Source organism: Mus pahari, chromosome 5 (genome assembly GCF_900095145.1).
Source record: "Mus pahari chromosome 5, PAHARI_EIJ_v1.1, whole genome shotgun sequence".
NCBI classification, from domain to species: Eukaryota; Metazoa; Chordata; class Mammalia; order Rodentia; family Muridae; genus Mus; species Mus pahari.
Genome location: NC_034594.1, coordinates 50,168,695 through 50,187,929, shown reverse-complemented (window position 1 = coordinate 50,187,929; position 19,235 = coordinate 50,168,695). Strand labels below are relative to the sequence as shown.

Sequence of the window (19,235 nt, the reverse complement as noted above, 5' to 3'; positions counted from 1 at the left end):
AAAAAAAAAAAAAAAAAGTCAAAACTAGTAGGTAGAGCGAGAACACTCTTTGGGGCTGACTATTTTGCCATCCTATCATAATTTTCTGAGGTCCATCTGTGTTTAACTAAGAACACTGGAAGATTCACTCTAATAAACGAGCCTCTTATGCTATCCCACTCATGAAGTGGGGTTGAGGCCGGACCAGAGAGCACACTCCAGCCTGGCTCAAGAGAACACGAAGTGAGGATTGAGATCCCAGAGACCTCTCGTCCTGCAACCAGAGACACTTGTCTCAGTGACAGCCACCTGTGAGTGGCATGCCAGCCGAGTGGCTTAAGACCACAGAGTAACCCAACAGAACCCAGCCGCAGACCTCCTTCCTCTCTGAGGTACTGGGTCTCCTTCTATCTCCCAGCACTATGGTGCTGGTGCTACTGGGGAGGGTTAGTTCACCAAACCTCTCGGGGCTCATTATCATCCCCTCAGCTCGCCTTGAACAACAGTAACTTGGGCATTAAGCACACCCAGCAGAGGACTTAAAGAATTAAACATAGAATACCCCCCCACACACACACATCAAGACAAACACCCATCTGAAACCTTAAATCTCAAAATGAACAAAAAGTCAAGGATTTGTGTGGTACACTGTCTCAGTGCCCTACATGGTAAACAGCTGGAACGAACATTACCACTGCAGGCTATGGTTTCAATGAGGCCTAGGGACAAGTCGTTCAGTTGACACCTGAACCTCTACTCACTTCTCTGGAGATAATTTTTGCAGTTGGGACATCACAAATGTCAGATAATGCAACAAAATCTCCAAATGAAGACATTCTATCAGCTCCTGTAAATGAAAGTTAAAGGGATTTGTCATAAAGCAAGCTTGCATAAAAAAATCCGTATGATCAAATCTAGTATTTCCTTTTGAATCCTTTCAGGTTCATAGACATGATGGTGTGTGGCATGCACCTCCCCAAACTCTGTTACTATAATGTGGGCAGGTATATTATACATATGATGTGGAAAACAAAACAATTTCTCTAAAGCTAACTTTATTACACAGTTAGCCCTATCAGTCAAATAATCGTTAAGAAAGTATTTCTTTTACCTTCTAAATTAGCACTTAGCTATAGGCCAGCATCAGCTACTGAGAATAAGCAAGCCACGTGGCCTCAATCCAGTCTGTATTCATAGATGCAAGCAGAACTCAGCACAAGGCTACAGTTGTTGCTGCCTATGTCTGTAACTAGTAAACTGTAGCAGTTTTCTCAAAACTTTTCATGACTCTGCTGGTCATTATACAAGAATCTTGTATTTCTGAGTATATAAAATGTAATCAAATCAAACTTAGTGGTTAGAATAACTATGTAATTTTCCTCTAATAAAAATATATTCAAAATAAATAAATATCCAAAATAAAATGTATCAATCTCATTTGTTTCCCCATATTACATTACATACTAACATGCATTTTGTGAATATACTCATCTTAAGTATTAATTTAAAACAACGAAACACTCATCTTAAGTATTAATTTAAAACAATGAAAGACAAATTTAAATGCTAAAAGCCTAGAGTACGATTTTATTCTACTCAGTATAAAGCTTTGCTTTTTCCTCTAAATGACAAAATCCCTTATCTGACCTCTTGCTCTTGCATATGCAATGGCCAGGGGCGTGAGGGTCGGGTAGAGGTCATAGACCATGCAGACTCTGGCCTCGTCCTCACTGAGTGGAACCCCAACAGCAGCACCTGGCAAAGAAAATGAGAAAGTAATGGTGGGCAAGAGAAGCAGTGGCCAAGCACCCCCTCACCAAGGCAATGCACTGACTGGGCACCCCCTCGCCACCACAAACACATGCAACTGTTTAAAAGCACAAACAATAAACATAAAACCTCAGATTGATACTTTTCAATATTCACACCAAAATATTTTGTTAAAGGGCAGTGGTAAAACATGTAGACTGGGTTCAATTCTCAGCACCACAAAATAAACAAAGAAAGCAAAACGATTTTTAAAATATACATCTTTAAAGACCTAGCCTGCATTTTTCAAACAAATGTGGGATATTTTCTAGTACTCATGCCAAATTAAACGAAAACTACTCAGGGAGGTAATTTAACACCCAAACCACAACATGGGGGTGGGGGGTGGGGGGCAGTGGCCTCTTGCCTCTGTCATGGAAGCAGAGCCCCTGCATCCTGACCACGCTGCAGCCAGGCAGGCAGCCAGGCACCGCATTACCGACTCTGCTCGGTTTGGCATCACACGCCATTCACTTCTACTCACTCACTCACTGCACTTTAGCGCCCAATAAATATTAACAATGGTGTGTGAGACCGCAGGCAGCCCTTGTGACATTATGGATTATGGAATTGTGTGTGGACATAAGGACTTGAGAGTATATGCAAAAGAATGGCTCATTCAATAGAAACAGGAGCAGAATGCTTCATGAACAATCTCTGCATGTTTACTAAGATACAATTCCAAAACGGAGCAGTAGTTCTTCTGGTTTTATGAGATTATGTCACTTCACTTCCATTCCTAAACTTTCAGAATGACACTGCAAGAGCCAACAGTGCAATTGCTCTATCTCCTGACACTGTCACATAATTATGTGTATATGGATTATGTTACCAAGGTTTCTATGACTATATTGACACTATCAATGGACTTGCCAAGTGGCCTAGGATGTCTGGGACTATATAACTGGCACCAGAGCTCCTTAAGCCTGGAGCACTCTAGGGCACTCTAGAAGGCGTTCCTCACCTGCTGGGCTGACGTGCTTGAAAGAAGCGGCGGCTGGAATGCCTACTGCTCCTCTCAGTTCTGTCACCAGCTGCCAGGCGTTCAAAGCGTCACACAAGTTTATGAATCCTGGGGCTCCATTGAGAACTACAGACAAAAACACACACATTAACATGCAGGTTAAGAAAGGCCACATATATGTACATCCCTTAAAAAGCAATGTGTAGTCAGGTGGTGGTGGCGCACGCCTTTAATCCTAGCACTTGGGAGACAGAGGCAGGCGGATTTCTGAGTTCAAGGCCAGCCTGGTCTACAAAGTGAGTTCCAGGACAGCCAGGGCTATACAGAGAAACCCTATCTCGAAAAACCAAAAAAAAAAAAAAGTAACGCATATAGGCTATACAACTTGCATGCAATTTTAGGCAAAAGTCATAAAAGTAATCAAAGGCTGGAGGTGGTATATACCTTTAGTCCCAGCAATGGGAAGGCAGAAGCAAGTGGATCTCTAGGAGTTCAAGGCCAGTCTGATCTATACAGATCGAGTTCTAGAATAGCCAGGGCTACATAATGAGTTCCTCAAGAACCATTCCCTGATATCCCCCCCCAAAAGAAAACTAATCAAGATGTAAATAGGTATCTACAAACACATCAGTAACCCAACTTCAAAAGGAGAACACTTGGGGCAATCTTCAAAGAAGTGCACCCCGACCTCACCCCCAGCTCTGCAGAAATACAACAGTAAGAGACTCAGCAGCAATGACAGGACCAGATATCAGCTGTGTCCATGTGAATACATTAAATATTTATGAAAATGACAGTGACACGATGTCATAAATCATAAACCTTCTCAACTTAAACAAGCCAACCAACCCTATCAGCTGTGGAACAAGTTAAGGTGCCATGGACAGGAGGGGTGACAGAAACAGTGTGTTTTCATCTTTTAGAAGCTGCAGGCTGGGGCACGATGGTGCTTGCATTTAATCCCAGCAGTCAGGAGGCAGGTGAGTCTCTCCAAGTTCAAAGCCAGTCTGGACTGCACAAAGTTCCATGACAACACAGGAAAACCATTATCCAAAGGACAGACAAACTGCAAGTGCAGCAGAGCAGAATGGTGTGCACTTGTCATCTCAACACTCGGGGATGAGAGAGGAGATCCTGAGATCCTGCCCAAAACAAGTTCTCCAACAGAAAGAAATCCACAGCATATCCAAACGGAACTTAGATGTACAGGCTCAGAAGAGCGGAAGTCGGTGGGAAGCATTAAATTAAGATACCTTACGAGGCACCCAGCAAGCAAAGCGGAGCAGAGATCATCAGCTCTGCTCTCCTCTCCAGCTCCTGCCTCTGTGGGTAGCTTCTCCAACCGTGAGTGGGAAGGTGAGCAGAGGAACAGTTGTCTAAACACCTCCCAGAATACTGGTTTCCCCTCACATCATATTCTCAGAGGGGCCGGTAACTGGTCAGATATAACAGAAAGAGCTACAGAGAATGAATGCCTCGACTATTAGACAAACCAAATAGGCACCATCTCACTTCCAGTCGCAAGAAAGCAAAAGACAAAACAAAGACAGGAATCAAACACACACACACACACACACACACACACACACACACACACACACACACACGATTCTATCTTTATTCTTTGCTTCAGCTTTGTCCCAGACAAACAGGTGTGCTACCAAACCTTCAAATCACATAAAAACGCAAAACACTTTTTCTGTTGTTAAAAGTAATGTCAGGAGACATCCTGAATGACGCTCTTACAAGAAGTTGCTGTTTACATGCTCGGGACCCCTCTGCACAAGTAGCACTTTTACCTTTCATAAGAATGTGCCTATGGCAGAGCACTGAGAGAACGGACTGCAGATGCCCGGATGGGAGGGGTAAGAGAGAGACTGTAATCCTCAAACTTCCTACCCTGCTCTCCCCAGCCTTCTGGGCTGAGACAGGAAGAAAAGAAGCCAACAGGGGAACAGCTGCTTCCCAATGGACCAGGGTGACTTGCCTTGAGTGAATGTCATGGCTCAGCATGTGCTGACCACCCTGTCAGTTCTAGGGCTCCACATCCAGAGCCCTTCCTTGATTCCTCTCTGGGGAACCAAACAGGGCAAAACACTGAAAATACCTCTATTAGTTACAAAATGTCATGTACCGATTCCCTTGAGGTAAAACTATATTTTAGACACAGGACTTTAAAAGAGATGTGAAACAGCTGACCCTGTGGTTAAGCCCAGGAAGTCCCTGAAATCGGCTGGATTTACTGGGTCACTATAGAAGCTATACAGACTGCTTAGACATTCTCAGACTAGTTGAGTTACCTGGAAAGGACACTCTTTAACTTGTGGAGCTGCCTGCAGGCTATGCAGTGTGCTCCAGGGTTGTCCCAGCTTTGTGAGCTGTGTCATTTCTGCTCCTATAAATAAGCTCTCACTAATATTCCTGGTAAACAATTGCACTAAACCCCACTGGATCACCAGGTGGAATCTGTACTATGGCCTGGCCCTGGCCCCTTCTCTGGAGTGAGTAGGTATGTTCCAATTTCCCCAGGAACAGTGTCACACAGCATAAGCACAGTTTTAATTCTCAATACTCATCACTGTCACTTCTTTAAAAAAAAAGATTATATTTATTGTGTGCATGCATGTGGGGAATAGGCACGAATGTGGACAACTCTGGCCTGGGGTTGAACTCCAGTCACCAGGCTAGCACAGCAAGTACCTCTGCCCCTTCAGTGTTATTTAACTTCACACTTCTATGTTGGCCCACAACAACTGGCCTTTTAGGCCCAACAAGGAAATCACTTCTTATAACATCTGTCAAACAGAGAGTGGCTCTCAGCCCACCAAAACATACAAGACACACAAGAGCGTCCTCGGCTGCTTTCTTCACTGCTTCCAATTATATTATTATAGAATATTATTATAGACGCACCACAGGCTTGGTCTGCTCCTCTGGAAACCTCAGCAGCTCCACCCTGAAGTCTTCCAAAACAGCCTTAAGATTTGTGCAGCTGCTGTACCACTCTGACACTTTCCGTGCACCTCAATTCTGGGTGGTTCTAAGGCCTACTAAGTAATTCACTCTTACAATCTGAATGAAGAGTAACTTCAGATACAACAGAGAAAGCCAGGTGTCTACACACCAGGTACTGCTCATACTTTACCTGTGATGGGAAGTTTGGGCTTCAGCGTATACAACTGGGCAGGAGTCTGATGGGGGTTCATCCCATACCGCAAGGGCATCTGAGAAATTCCTTTACTGTACTGTCTCCTGAAGTAATCTGAAATCGCTTCATCGTATTGAGCAGTATGAGTGAATGCCTACAAAAAGTTGCATTTTGTGAGATACTAGGAACATCTCCCAAGAACGCCTTTAGGTATAGCCTCAGCAGTCACCCCCCAATATATCCCAATTAACATTTTCCTAATATTTGATTTCTCTGTGTTCAATGAGAGAACAGAAGGCCCCAGCAGAGTGTGGGAAGCCAACAGACATATTTAGCAGAACTGAGTGGTGCTTGGACTGATGTACTTAGACTACATGGACTCTGCTTTACAGTGTGACAGAAGTGCACCCACCTTCAAGGCCAAGTGGCGCCGGGTCTCCAGGGAGGTGTCCTTACTATCAGAGCCCTGCATCTCTGCAGCCACCCCCACATAGTCCTCTGGTTCACAGACGACTGTAACTCGAGCGTGGTTTTTGGCTGCAGCTCTCAGTAATGTCACGCCACCTTTGAAGGACAAAATATGTTATTTTTCTTTGGCATTTTGCTATCAGTTGAAGAACATTCTTTCAAATAAAGTGACTGTGAATAGCACTTCTACCTTGTTTTACCTAAAAAAAAAAAAAAAATAAAAAAATAAGGAGAAAATAGCTCATCTGAGCTCCCCTCATACACAAAGGTAGCTTATAAAATATTCTCTTTTGGTTTTTCCAGACAAGGTTTCTCTGTGTAGCCCTGGCTGTCCTGGAACTCACTTTGTAGACCAGGCTGGCCACGAACTCAGAAATCTGCCTGCCTCTGCCCCCCAAGTGCTGGGATTAAAGGCATGTGCCACCACTGCCTGGCATAAAATATTTTCTAAACTGGGAGTGGTGACACACAATCAAATTTGTGAACCTTGGAGACTGAGGCAGGAGGATTACTACAAGTGTAGTTCAAGGCCAGGCTGGGCAATGTAGCAACCCCCTGTCTCAAAGACATGAAACAATACCAGAAACACTCAATAATAAAAACAAAAGCAAAACCAAGAAAATGTAATTCCACCTATCTGTTTTGAAATGTTTCTTTCTCCTTACCAATATCAATTTGTTCAACAGCTGTCTCAACAGTCACATCTGGAGAAGCCACAGTCTTCACGAAGGGGTACAGGTTACAGACAACAACTCTGACAATCAAAGAAAATTAGCTGTCATTAAAACATTGAAGCTTCATCACTTACAGCTATTTAGGAAAAAAGTTACTACAGATACGGTCAAGACCCAGGAAGATCTAGAACACAAACTGTAAGCCTAACAATTTCAAATTCTTATCTTACAGACTGTTTTTGTTTGCTGGAAGAGAATCCATAAAAATCATAAATAAATGGCTGAGAGTTGCTGGAACCTAAACCTGGGTCCTCTACAAGAAGAACAGCCAGTGCTCCTTGACTGTGAGCCACTTGTCCAGCCCCACCATTCTTAAATTCTTAGAAGTTATATTAAAAAGGTCTGGAGGCTCTTAGAGCATAGAATCAGCACATGCTCTGGATATGGTACACATACATCATCCTCCCAGACTCCCTACAAGGCTGATGCTTGCCTAGTCTTAGCTATTACTCCCCAGACCACCCCTCAAACATGATGGCTGATTAGCCTTAGCTAACTATAACTATTAAATCTATAAAATTCCAAATTTTGTTTTTTTGGCTGAGAGTGGTGGTAGTAACCCAACATTCAGAGAACTTCGAGTTTGAGATTAACCTGGGCTACATAGTTAGACCCCCAACTCAAAACAAAATATTTTACGAATAAATAAAAATTAGAAGAGTACAGAAAACTCTCATTTTAGACTGTGATGCTTACCCAGGACACACACATTTCCACTTTCCCCCAAGAGGTTGTATACATAATGGAAACACGCAGCACTCTAAAGGTAAATACTTGGTTTGCTTCCAGAAAGGTCATAAACACCACCCCAGGACCACGGCATAAGCCCACACAGTAGCAGAAGAGGCAAGGACCTCTCGGGTCATGGGATTAAGCTCGCTATCCTGATTCCAACACTGGACAAACACATCCCAAGAAAACTGCCAGGCTACTGCTTCTAATGCAAGCTAAACACAAAAGCTAACTTGTAGGTCTAAGCCAGAAAATAAAAAAATTACATACCACTGCCAAATAGGACATCGTCCCAGCAAGGTCAGGTTAACTTAGCTCCTAAAAACTAGGGGCTGGCAAGACGGCTCAGGAAATTCCGGTGCTTGCTGCAAGACCCACACCCCACATGGTGGAAGGAAAGAACAAAGTCCCATGGGCTGTCCTCCTACCGCCAAGCCACCACGTTTGCCTCATAAAGATCTTTAAAAAAACTAATTGTAATATTAACAGAAGACAAAACCCACAGGATTACTTGATGCACAAAATGTGAAAAATTCCTTATTTATCTATAATTTTAAAAAAGACAGCAATAAATTCAGAATTGTAAAGTACCTCAACATGATAAAAATCAATATTTTTATAAGATTCAGAAATAAGAGTATTCACTATTCACCATTTCTAGTCAATAGTTTGCTGTGTTTCAGCCAGAGAAATATATAAAGAAACTAACGGAAAGGCATCAAGGTTGGATACACGGTGTTCCTCTCGAGAAAGTCCCTAGCTGTTAAGAAGAACATCTATTAATGAATGAGTCTAGCACGGATGCAGGATGTATGATCAATACACGAAATCAATTGTAATAATACACAATAGCAAACAACAACCAGGACAGGAAATTAAGAAAACAATGCAGACATGACAGTATTAAGGCCAATCAAAGACTGAAGAGCAAAATTACAAGTGTCAAACTGACACACTGAAAAATATAAAACAATGTCGAGAGGAACTAATGAAAATAAATGTTTCTCGAAAACGGTTAGAATCTCACATCTATGAGTTGGAAGACCTTCCCTGTTGAGATGACAATTACTCCCCATGCATAGACACTCTTTAAAAGTCCCCCTGCCTTTCCCAAGTGCGGCACAGGGACCCTAAACGCAAGCATCCCTGAATGGCTCAACAATCTTGCATAAGAAGACAGGCTGGGAAGACCGGGCCTCTGACTTCAACTGGTACTCCAAATCTACCTTAGTGGTGTGCAGAGACCAAGGATGCCTGGACCACAATGGAAGAACGAGCAGCCTCTGACAGATGATGCTGGGACGGGGGACAGCCCCATACCTAGACCTCTGCCCCACCCACACCTCTGCAAACACAAACCTTAACTCAGTCAACAGAGCTGGGTGTAAAACGGTACAGCCCGGTAATCCCAGCACTTGGGGAGGTTAAGATGGAGAACCAGAGGCTCATTCAACCACACACTGAAGAGTCTGCCTAAATACAAACAAGCAAGTCTAATTACAAACAGCAAAATCACTGGCAAAAACCCCCTTCACCACGAGGTGCTTTAGCTATGACGTCAAAAGCTCAAGCTATAAAAGAAACTAGACATCAACAAAATCATCAAAACTTGAGATGGTCGAATGACCACCGAGAAGGAAACAAGCACACAACGTTAAGAGTCACGAGGAATCAGTAACCAGGTGAGACTGAGCAGTGCTGAGTACAGGGGCTTCTGGTGGGAGGTGCAGATGGGAGCCCAGAATGTTCTAACAATGAGTGTAGTGTTGCTTTCACAACCTCTTCTGAATGTAAGCATCAAATCACAGCTTTTTAATAGGCTGAATTATATAATACATAAACCACACCTCAATAAAGCTGCTGTGTATGTTTAAAGGACACAGTGTATTTCTTGGTTGTACGCAGTGAAATTTAAATCTTAACTTCTGAAAAACAAAGATTGTGCCAAGGGTCTAACTCAGTGGTGGAAAGTTCACTCTAAACAATTAGCAAAGTCAAGGTTGGTTTTTTTTTTTTGAGACAGGGTTTCTCTGTATAGTCCTGGCTGTCCTGGAACTCACTCTGTAGACCAGGCTGGCCTCGAACTCAGAAACCCGCCTGCCTCTGCCTCCCGAGTGCTGGGATTAAAGGCGTGCGCCACCATGCCCGGCTGCCAAGGTTGTTTTTAACTTAAGTTACACAGTTTGAAAATACAAGTCTGGGAGAATTAAAATGTTCATACATAACAAATATTACATAGAAGATGCAGAAAAGTGCTGCTCTAGAGAGGGCAGGAGAGGACATCAGGTTTAGCATCACTCATTTTTGGTGTTTAACTCTTGCAAAATTCAGCTTCAAACTTGTTACCTTATAAGGTTGAAATCAAGCCTGGCCATGTCAGCGGCATCTTCTGGAATGTTGCGTGCCAAGATCCCTAATGTAACAAAGTGAAAGGACATGCTAAGGTCAGAAATGCAGGTACTTCACACTGTAGAGTCCCCTCACTCACAGGCCAAATCCTCTTCTTGTTTTTTCTGAGACAGAGTCTCATTATAAAGTGCTGGCTGGCCTCCAACTCAGGAGATCTGCCTGCCTCTGCTTCCCGAGCACTGGGACGAAAGACACATGCCACCACATAAAGGACAATGCCTTTCACATTGACCAGGATGGTCTTAAACTCCTGAGCTCACATGACCCTCCAGTCACAGCCTTCTAACTATTAGGATTATACATCTGTGCAAATATACCAAGCACCTAATATTCTTAAAGAACATTACACACAGTTGAAGAGCTCTGAAACAAACAACAAACAAGCAAACAAGTGAAGGCAGGATAGCAGATTTGACAGCAAGCCTGAATTACATAGTAAGACCTTAACTTCTGACTCCAGCATTAAGAGGCCAAGAGTTCCAGACTAGCATACACTACACAGTGGATTCTAGGTGAGTCTGGCCTCAGAGTAAGACTCTCAAAAAACAAAATGACTTAATTCCCTTTTCTTACGCAAAGCAAAACCCCAACCCCAAAAAACCATAAAAGGATTATTTACATAGCCTCTGCCAGTCTTCCAATCTACATTTTCTTAAGCTATAGCTCATGACTTGACTGATAATCCTTAGCTTTTCAGCCTTTTTAGCCTTTTCCTGTTTTTCTCTTCATTTATGTGCATGATTGTTTGACAAGTATACCTGTATGTGTACCACCCATGCCTAGTGCCCAAGGAGGTCAGAAGAATTTGATCCCAGCAAGTGGAGTTACAGAGGGTTTTGAATCAGAACGTAGGTGCCAGGAACTGAACCTGGGTCCTCTGCAAGAGCAGCTGATGTTCTCAACTGCTAAGGCCCAGCCATCTCTCCAGCACTAGCTTTCTGGCCTTTCTTCACAAGTTTTTTTTGCAACCTGCAATGCCCACATACTACACTTCTGTGGCTATTACTGCTTAGAGGATTTACTATGCTAGGCAATTAAACAGAAGTCACATTGTTTTTGAGAAACAGTTACAGTATAACACTGTATTCCAGGTGTGAACTACAGAAGTGTATAGTCAGACTGTACATAGAAACAACACAATCTAGATGAGCTAAACTAGTTAGTAGGACAAGACCCAAAGCAATGGAGGAAAACGATCTGAACGTATCCTGTCGTGAGGAGCCAGATTTTAAAGGGGTCAATGGGAGAAGTAGACTCTTTTAAAATCCTTTTTGGGGCTTACGATTTATTTCTTCCTGTATTTTTTGAAGCTATGAACTAAAATCTGTTATAAACTGAGGGATTACAACTTTCAACCACTTACCAGCATGGACCGCAGGGTGCAAGGTTTTCACACGTCCCCCTAACATTTCTGGGAACCCCGTTAGCTCAGACACATCTCTGAAAACAGAGTAATAAAACAGTTACTGAATTATCACGTTCCAGGATTCAAACCATCTCCCACCAAGTCTATAAGAGGTCTGTTTCAAGTCCAACTTAAGCAAAACTTTAAAAAATTTCACTATGCTGGATTTCCTAAATGTTAGTCATATACTGCAAAATGTCATATTTCCTAAATGATATGTTTTAGAAAAATCAATTAGGTACTAAAGCACTGGCTTTACAATGTCCAGAGGTTACTTAATAACCTTTAATTATGAAATTCAAGGGCGGTGGTGGCACAAGCCTTTAATCCTATCACTCAGGAGGCAGAGGCAGGTGGATCTCTGAGAGTTCAAGGCCAGCCTGGTCTACAGATAAAGTTCCAGGACATCCAGGACAACATAGGGAAACCACAGCCTGGAAAACCAAAAGCAAACAAACAAAACAAAGAAATAAATTCTACTGAGAATCATTTATAGAGAATTTAACAACAATAAAAACGGTAAAAATATCTTTGGACTGCAAGTATGGCTCAGTGTACAAAGTTGGTCTCCCATGCACCAGGCCCATAAACAAACAAAAACTCACTCTTTAACAGGACATAGTACTAATTTTTAAAAGCTATCCATACTCCAACTCACTCAAGGAGGAAGAAGCAGGAGGATCACAAGTTCAAAGCCAGCCTGGGCAACCTACAGAGACCCTGGTTCTAAGTTTTAAAAGTTTCTGAAGCACAACATAAAAAATTAGCAGGGACTGGACATTGGGGTCAGTCTTCCATACCACTAAAAAATACGAAAAGGCGTAACGGAGCAAGCACACATTGGGCAGTGGTGTGGAAATATGAATGACCATCTGAGAAACATTTAAACTAGGTGATACACAATGCAAGAACTCCTCATACTTCATCGGAAACACCACAGCAACAATGGCCGACCCTAACCAGTCCCACAATAACTCAACTGCACCTCACAGGAGCCTACACGTCTGCTGCCCCTGATGCTCCCGACTCGCACAAGTCACAAGAGAATCCACTGAAGACATTTACTCAATAAGTAAAGGCATTCTTGCTGTCTGAAGCTGTCAAATGTACAGGGGTTATGTACTGCTCACACAGACAAGAGTTATGAAGAGGTGAATAATTTACCTCTATAGGGATTCTCCACAAACCAAGAGTTATTATGGCAACGAAGACAGCCAGGTCTTTTTATTAGGCGTGTGAACTACTGTCCCGGGGTCTTTTTCCTTTTCTACCTTCCAGTCCTTCAGGGTCATCTCCTGACATCTCTTGTCAAACCCTTCCCACTGTTAGTCAGGAGATGAGCGTGTGATTGAGCCACTGACTGGTTCTTTCTGATGGGTGAGGCTATGAAGAGGGAGAGATAAATCTTCAAAGATGTGACAGTCTAACTGTGCAACCAGTCAAAGCCAGGCCACGGAACCTGAACATTCGTGTTTATTCTGCATAACACATGGCCCACCGAAGTTAATTTGTTTGAAAACTGTGGCTGGGTGCTAGGGTTCTAAAACTCTAGGCTCCCTAGTTCTAACCTAACTTCTACCCGTGCGTTTCCTTTTCCACGGCGTTACGGGGAGGTGTTTTGTCAGTGCCTGGATTGCATGGCTTTCTGGTGACTATGGTCACAACGTTTTTCTCCCCGGACTTACCTTTAACACTACCTACTACTGCCTTACCTGACTGCCAGGCCAGCATCCCTGATCGCTTTTGCCGTGCCTCCGGAAGCGACCAGACTCAAACCAAGAGACGCGAGACTTCTGGCAAATTCCACGAGGCCAGTTTTGTCAGACACACTGAACAGGGCTGAAAGAGAAGGCAGTTCTCATTACTCGCGGCCTCTGGCACCGCGTCCTCCCGGGTCTGGGGAGGGGACTCATGCGACGGCAGGCCCAGGGCCCAGCACTGGAGGCACCCAGCCTGCAGGCCCGACCCGGGGCCTCCCCAGCTCGGCCAGCGGCATGGGCGGGTGGAGGGGATGGTGCAGGCAGGACCCCTGTGATGCATCGCGAGGGTCTCACCAAGCTGGGAGGGAGCCATGCTGCGCCGGGTCGCGGAGCCAGGGGACCGACAGGCCACGTGCGTAGGCAGGCAGGCCGGGTCCGGCGGCTCAGGAAGCAGTGGGCGGGGCGTGCCGACCCCACGTGACCTCGAGGTCCCGCCCCCTCCTCCAGTGAGCTGCAGCCTAGGGCGGAAGGCGTCGCTGGGCGGGGCTGCTGCTAACTCCGGAGCCCGGGATCTGTTGCCCCGGGCTTCCTCTTTCAGAACCCAGATCTGGGCGTGGGGACTCGCGGTTCGCGGGTTTTTGGGTGCTGCTGAGATCCCGGGAGGTGGGGACGCGGTGGCTGGAGCACTGATTGGGGGAAAACTAACCAAAGGAATAAATAGACCCCGTCGGACGATGTCTGAAAGGATTAGTGAAGCCTTCTGCTATGCTCTCCCTTTTACAGGTCTGGGAGACCTACGCGTGGCGTGAAGTCATTGCCTCCACAGTCGAGAGCCCCAGAGAAGTAAAATGACCACCATTTGAAGTTTTTCATACCACATTATAAAATAGCCTGGAATTTACATCAAGATCACCATCTGTAAAATGCCCCCGGTGGCAGGAGTAAAGGTTGAATAAGTAAAGGTTGCAAGACTTCATTTATTAAAAATAGGAATAGCAAAATTGAGCTCACCCGCTTCTTTTTAATAAAAGTGACACCTTTGGCACAAAACTAAACACATCTTACTGTAGACACAGCCCCCTCCCCTCCCTTTTTCCCCCCAGGGACAGGGTTTCTCTGTGTATCCCTGGCTATCCTGGAACTCACTCTGTAACCAGGCTGGCCTCGAACTCAGAAATCCACCTGCCTCCGCCTCCCAAGTTCGGGGATTAAAGGCATGTGCCACCACCGCCCGGCTAACAGCTCTATTTTTAACATTAATGTTTAGCATTAATTTTTTTATTATGTTTTTTTCTTGTAATGTTCTTTAATACAATGCCACAAAAGAACTTACAATTCTATAAAGGAGCCTAAAATTGTACAATTCTATAGAAAGCCTAGCTTTTTATTTCCAGTCTAGGCTCCCAATCTGTGCAAAATCCATTTTCCTATTATTTGGATGCTAGTCTGCTTCTCATCGCTCCTTCCCTAATAGTCCAATCTCTTTTTCCTCCTTCAAATATCTATTGATAAAATATCCATCTCATTTTTCTGACCTCAGAACGTGTTAACTCCTTGCTCTGAACACCTCTCACGTTTCTAAGGAAGATATATTAGGATCATGATAGTGTCTTCAGAAGGTGTTCACAACTTTAAATGTACAGAGGTGAACAAGGTTCATAGTACAGGGGACTTCCCTGGCCAACCACATTAGATTTCTGTAGGAACTAGTAAGCAGAGAGAGCAATAAATAATAAAAGGAAATAAACAGCGCTTAGACATTAGACATTTTCCACATTGAAAAATATACATAGGCAAATATTTAGCCCTTTCTGTCTGACATTAAGAAGGAAAGTTATGACCTCATCACCTGCCCAGGAGCTCAACATGGGAAGAGAGTTCAGACACATACCCCGGGGCAGTAAGAAAACACCAGTTAAAAACAAAAACAATGTATTAAACTGAATTAACTAGGGCTTCTGGTAACAGGGCAAGACACATTCCTTTCTTTTAGTTAAAGCTATTTACAGTGATTAGTCTTGATTCCATTCTCTCACAGTTTTAGAATACAGACTTGGTGCTTGTTTCATATGTTAGTAGCAGGAAGAAAAAAATGAGTTCTGTTTTTAGTTGTTTGGTCACCCTGGACAAAGTCACTTCCTTAGGGCAATCTTCTTGCCTTTCTTATAACACTGGTACCATAATTGTTCTGTAGCCCTGACCAGCCTGTAAGACACAAGTTGAGTAATCTATTGAAAGAACAAATTGTGGACTGACTGGCAAACGATAGCATACAAGTATACCTCCCCCATTCATTCTCTTGACCCAGCTGACCTCTCAGATACGTTTTGAGCTTCTGATCATGTTCTTGAAGATGCCAATGGAAAGCAAACTAGAATCTTAGAAGTGAGAGACCTAGCATCTAGGAAGAGCTAACCAATCACTAGCTGTTATTCCAGACATACGGACAATAAAAGTAGGTCTATTCTATAATGACAACATCGTCATATCTTCTTATTTCATGCCCCATCCAAAGGAAGCTTGAGGACCCTGAAAAGCTTCTTTTGAAAACATGAGCACATCTGAAAAGTCTATATGTGTTTGTTCAACATTGAATACACTATGGTTTGGTTTTGCTTTATGTTTGTTCCTTGTAGCAATTCACAACTTCCCATCCCATTCCAAATCTAGGCTTTTCTCCTGGCCACTAAGGCCTGGTGAAGCCCATTCACGTTGGGCTGACTCCCACTAAGGGTTTGTGGGCCCCAATGGGAACATCTGTCATAAGAAGGAGTTCCCAGGAGACTAAGTTATTGAATTAATATACCAAATATTTGTCACAAAATCACTTTTGGTAGAGAAAATTGATTGAGAAATTTAACCTACCAATACGTATTAAGAAGTGGCAGGCCTTTTTTCCTTGAAGTTTGGGAACCGTTTGGAAAGAGGAAATTGGCAAGAATATGACCTTCAGTTAAAATGGTTGGAAGCAGAGAAACCGGTTTGGAAGGTTCTGGAACAAGCCCATCATGTCTACCTTGGTTATATGACTATATAATGAGGTAGATAACTTGACCATTATTATATACCTATGCAAACAAGAAAATACAGTCTGGGTATGTGTCTATTTTGTGCAAAGTCAATGTGAGTAGCTGTACAAATCATTTGAGTTTCTAAATATTGATTTTAAAGAACAGATAACCATGCTGTGACAGAACACTATGACCAAAAAGCAATTTGGGTTGGAATGGGTTTATTGTGCTTAGACTGCAACATTGTAGTTCATCACTGAACTACAGGGCAGGAACTCAAACAGGACAGGAATCTGGAAGCAAAAACTGAAGCAGAGGCCATGGAGAGGTGCTGCTTACTGCCACGGTCCAATGGTTTACTCAGCCTGCTTTCCTATGGAACCCAGGAACATCAGCCCAAGGGTAGTGCCTCCCACGTGAGCTACCTACTCCCATCAACCACTAACCAAGAAAATGCTCTACAGGCGGCCCACAGCCTGATTTTATAGGGGTAAGAGCACTTTCCTAATTGAGGTTCCCTTCTCTCGGCTGACTGTGGTTTGTGTCAGGTTGGCATAGATCTAGCCAGCACAGAGGGGGTTGCAATTTTGAATGCAAATTAGCAATGGAAGAGAGGGGCTAAAGGTCAACAAATTTATAAAGTTAATGACATCGAAGGCCTGGAAGTTGATAAGCCCAGAAAAAGATGAGCGTGCTTCATCAGGTTGAACAAATAGACTAAGCAAGAAGGCAGTCCAAATGTGGAAAATGTGTTCAAATAGGTACTTAATGTTCTAGGAGTGGATGTGGATGTGACCAATAGAATTTATGCCACGGACACAGGGAGCCATGGAGTAATAAGGTAATATTAAAGCAAATGCTTCTTTTATAAGTGTTTATTGAGAGTGCTGTACATAAGCATATATACAAAGAGTTAGTGTTATGCCACATACTTAGAATCCCAATACTTGGAGGGCGGGGAGGAGGAGAATTATGAAGCCTAAGGCCAGCCTGGGCAACACTGTGAGATCTTCTCTAATAAACAAACAAACAAGCAAGCAAGCAAAGCAAAAACAAGCACCAAACAAATTCCAACCAAACAATAATAATCTCTTTGGAGAGTTGTTTGTGGTTTTCATGAGAGATGCGCTTATAGTCTGTGGCATTGGAATGCTTGGTCTCCAGTTGGTGGCACTGTTTGGAGAAACCTAGGCGGGGTGGCCTTGTTGGAGTAAGGATGGAATGGGGATGGGCTTTGAGAGTAAAGGCCGGCACCATTTCGAGTTCATTCTCTCTGTTTTGTGCTCATAGTTCAAGACGTCAGCTCTTAGCCTCCTGCTCCTGCCAGCGTGGGCTCTTATCCCTCTGGAACCATAAGCGCAAATAGGACAGGAAATGTCTTGTTTCTTTGGGAACTCGGTTGTGCCGCAGGATGTTTTTCTGGGAGCTGTCTTGTGAGAGGGTGTTTTGCTGGAGCAGACGCATGGGAAGATGTTTTGTGGAAGGAGATGCTTGAAAGGGCACGTGATGTTTGGAAAGAGTTTAAGTAGAACCCCACAGACAGTGAAAGGAGGCTCTTGCATTGCTGCCTGTATAATGCTTTGCTGTCTTCTCTGGTCTTTGCGGGCCTTCACTTCATAGAGAAGAATGCGCCAAAGCACTTCTTGTGGTACCCTGACTTTTGCTGTTTTGCACGGACACATGCTGATTTGGCTGAGCCTTGCCCTTTCTGCTGGATCGGGCCACTGCTGCTGACTCGTGTTTGGTGGTTGTTATTGGACTGGACTGCTGGTACCCTGACAACAAAGAGTGCAACTTCCCCCCAAAATACTACTTCTAAACTGGTCCATAACCCCCCTTTCCTATAAACCTTCTTCCCCTACCTCTGGTTGGTGGGCTAGAAGGGTGGTTGAAGCAATCTAGAACCCTAAATAGTGTAGGTTAGATTTTTCTAAACCTACATCCAAATAAACTTTTTTTCTATATGTTGCCTTGGCTATGTAGTCTTATCATAACAACAGAAAGGTAACAAGATGCTACTCTGTGGTGACAAACAAAGATAAAGGCAGAATTTTTGCCCTCAGAGTCTTCATCTACAATAATGACCTACCTGCAAGATACTCAGGTGCAACAGTGGCACAAAAGTTGTGGGAGTAATTAACTGCTCTCTGATTGGACTCAAGGCCTACTCCATGAGACTCACAGGCACTATGGTAGCATGCACAGGGCTCGCACAAGTTTAAACCAGAGGGGATCCCAGGGCTCAGAGAAGTAGACACAAGCCCTGATGTCTAACCCAGAAGCTATTTTATGGTTTTTAATTTTGTTTTTATGGGTTTTCTGTGTGTGGGAGTCTGTGTGTGTCCTTGCATGTTTGTTTTTTAGAGAGAGAGAGAGAGAGAGAGAGAGAGAGAGAGAGAGAGAGAGAGAGAGAGAGAGAAGAAAGGGTGTAGTTCTGGGTGGGTAGGGAAGCCTGGAAGGGGTTGGAGAAGGGGAAACCATAATCAGAATATATTACATGAAAAAATCTTGAATTGAAAAAAAAATAGAGCTGGCAGTCTCAGAGAAGAAAAAGTTATTTAAAAAAGGAATAAATAAAACTTACAGGGTGTTAGGTGACTATACCTTCCCCTCATCAAAGACAATGACAGGCCAGGAGAGAGCCATGATTGTTTACAGGCCTGCCTCACCGTGCAGGGCAGGAAACTGCAACTTTATGCATGCTTGTCAGAAAAAATTTCCACCGATCACAGTCGAGTGAAGAGCTGAACACTGAGTGAGGGATAGCCAGCTCCAGGAAACCTGAAGGCCTGTGTTCCAGGGTGAGAAAAGAACCAGCAAGCGCAAAGGCCCTGCACAGGGAATGTGCTGGTAGGGTTTGGGACAACAGGGAGCAA

At 43.7% G+C, this 19,235-nt stretch overlaps 1 protein-coding gene across 1 annotated transcript in view; it reads right to left on the bottom strand.

The window, feature by feature from the left end:
• Atic (5-aminoimidazole-4-carboxamide ribonucleotide formyltransferase/IMP cyclohydrolase) overlaps positions 1 to 13,815 on the bottom strand; it is a 22,209-nt gene extending 8,394 nt beyond the window's left edge. Inside the window, exons 1-10 of the mRNA XM_021197853.1 lie at positions 13,703 to 13,815; positions 13,361 to 13,487; positions 11,607 to 11,683; positions 10,181 to 10,247; positions 7,034 to 7,122; positions 6,313 to 6,464; positions 5,898 to 6,054; positions 2,753 to 2,878; positions 1,627 to 1,734; positions 741 to 826 (exon numbers count right to left, since the gene is read on the bottom strand). Coding sequence (XP_021053512.1) covers positions 741 to 826; positions 1,627 to 1,734; positions 2,753 to 2,878; positions 5,898 to 6,054; positions 6,313 to 6,464; positions 7,034 to 7,122; positions 10,181 to 10,247; positions 11,607 to 11,683; positions 13,361 to 13,487; positions 13,703 to 13,721 — 1,008 coding nt within the window. The 5' untranslated portion in view covers positions 13,722 to 13,815. The remainder of the gene's footprint in view (positions 1 to 740; positions 827 to 1,626; positions 1,735 to 2,752; positions 2,879 to 5,897; positions 6,055 to 6,312; positions 6,465 to 7,033; positions 7,123 to 10,180; positions 10,248 to 11,606; positions 11,684 to 13,360; positions 13,488 to 13,702) is intronic.
• Positions 13,816 to 19,235: the final 5,420 nt, after the last annotated feature.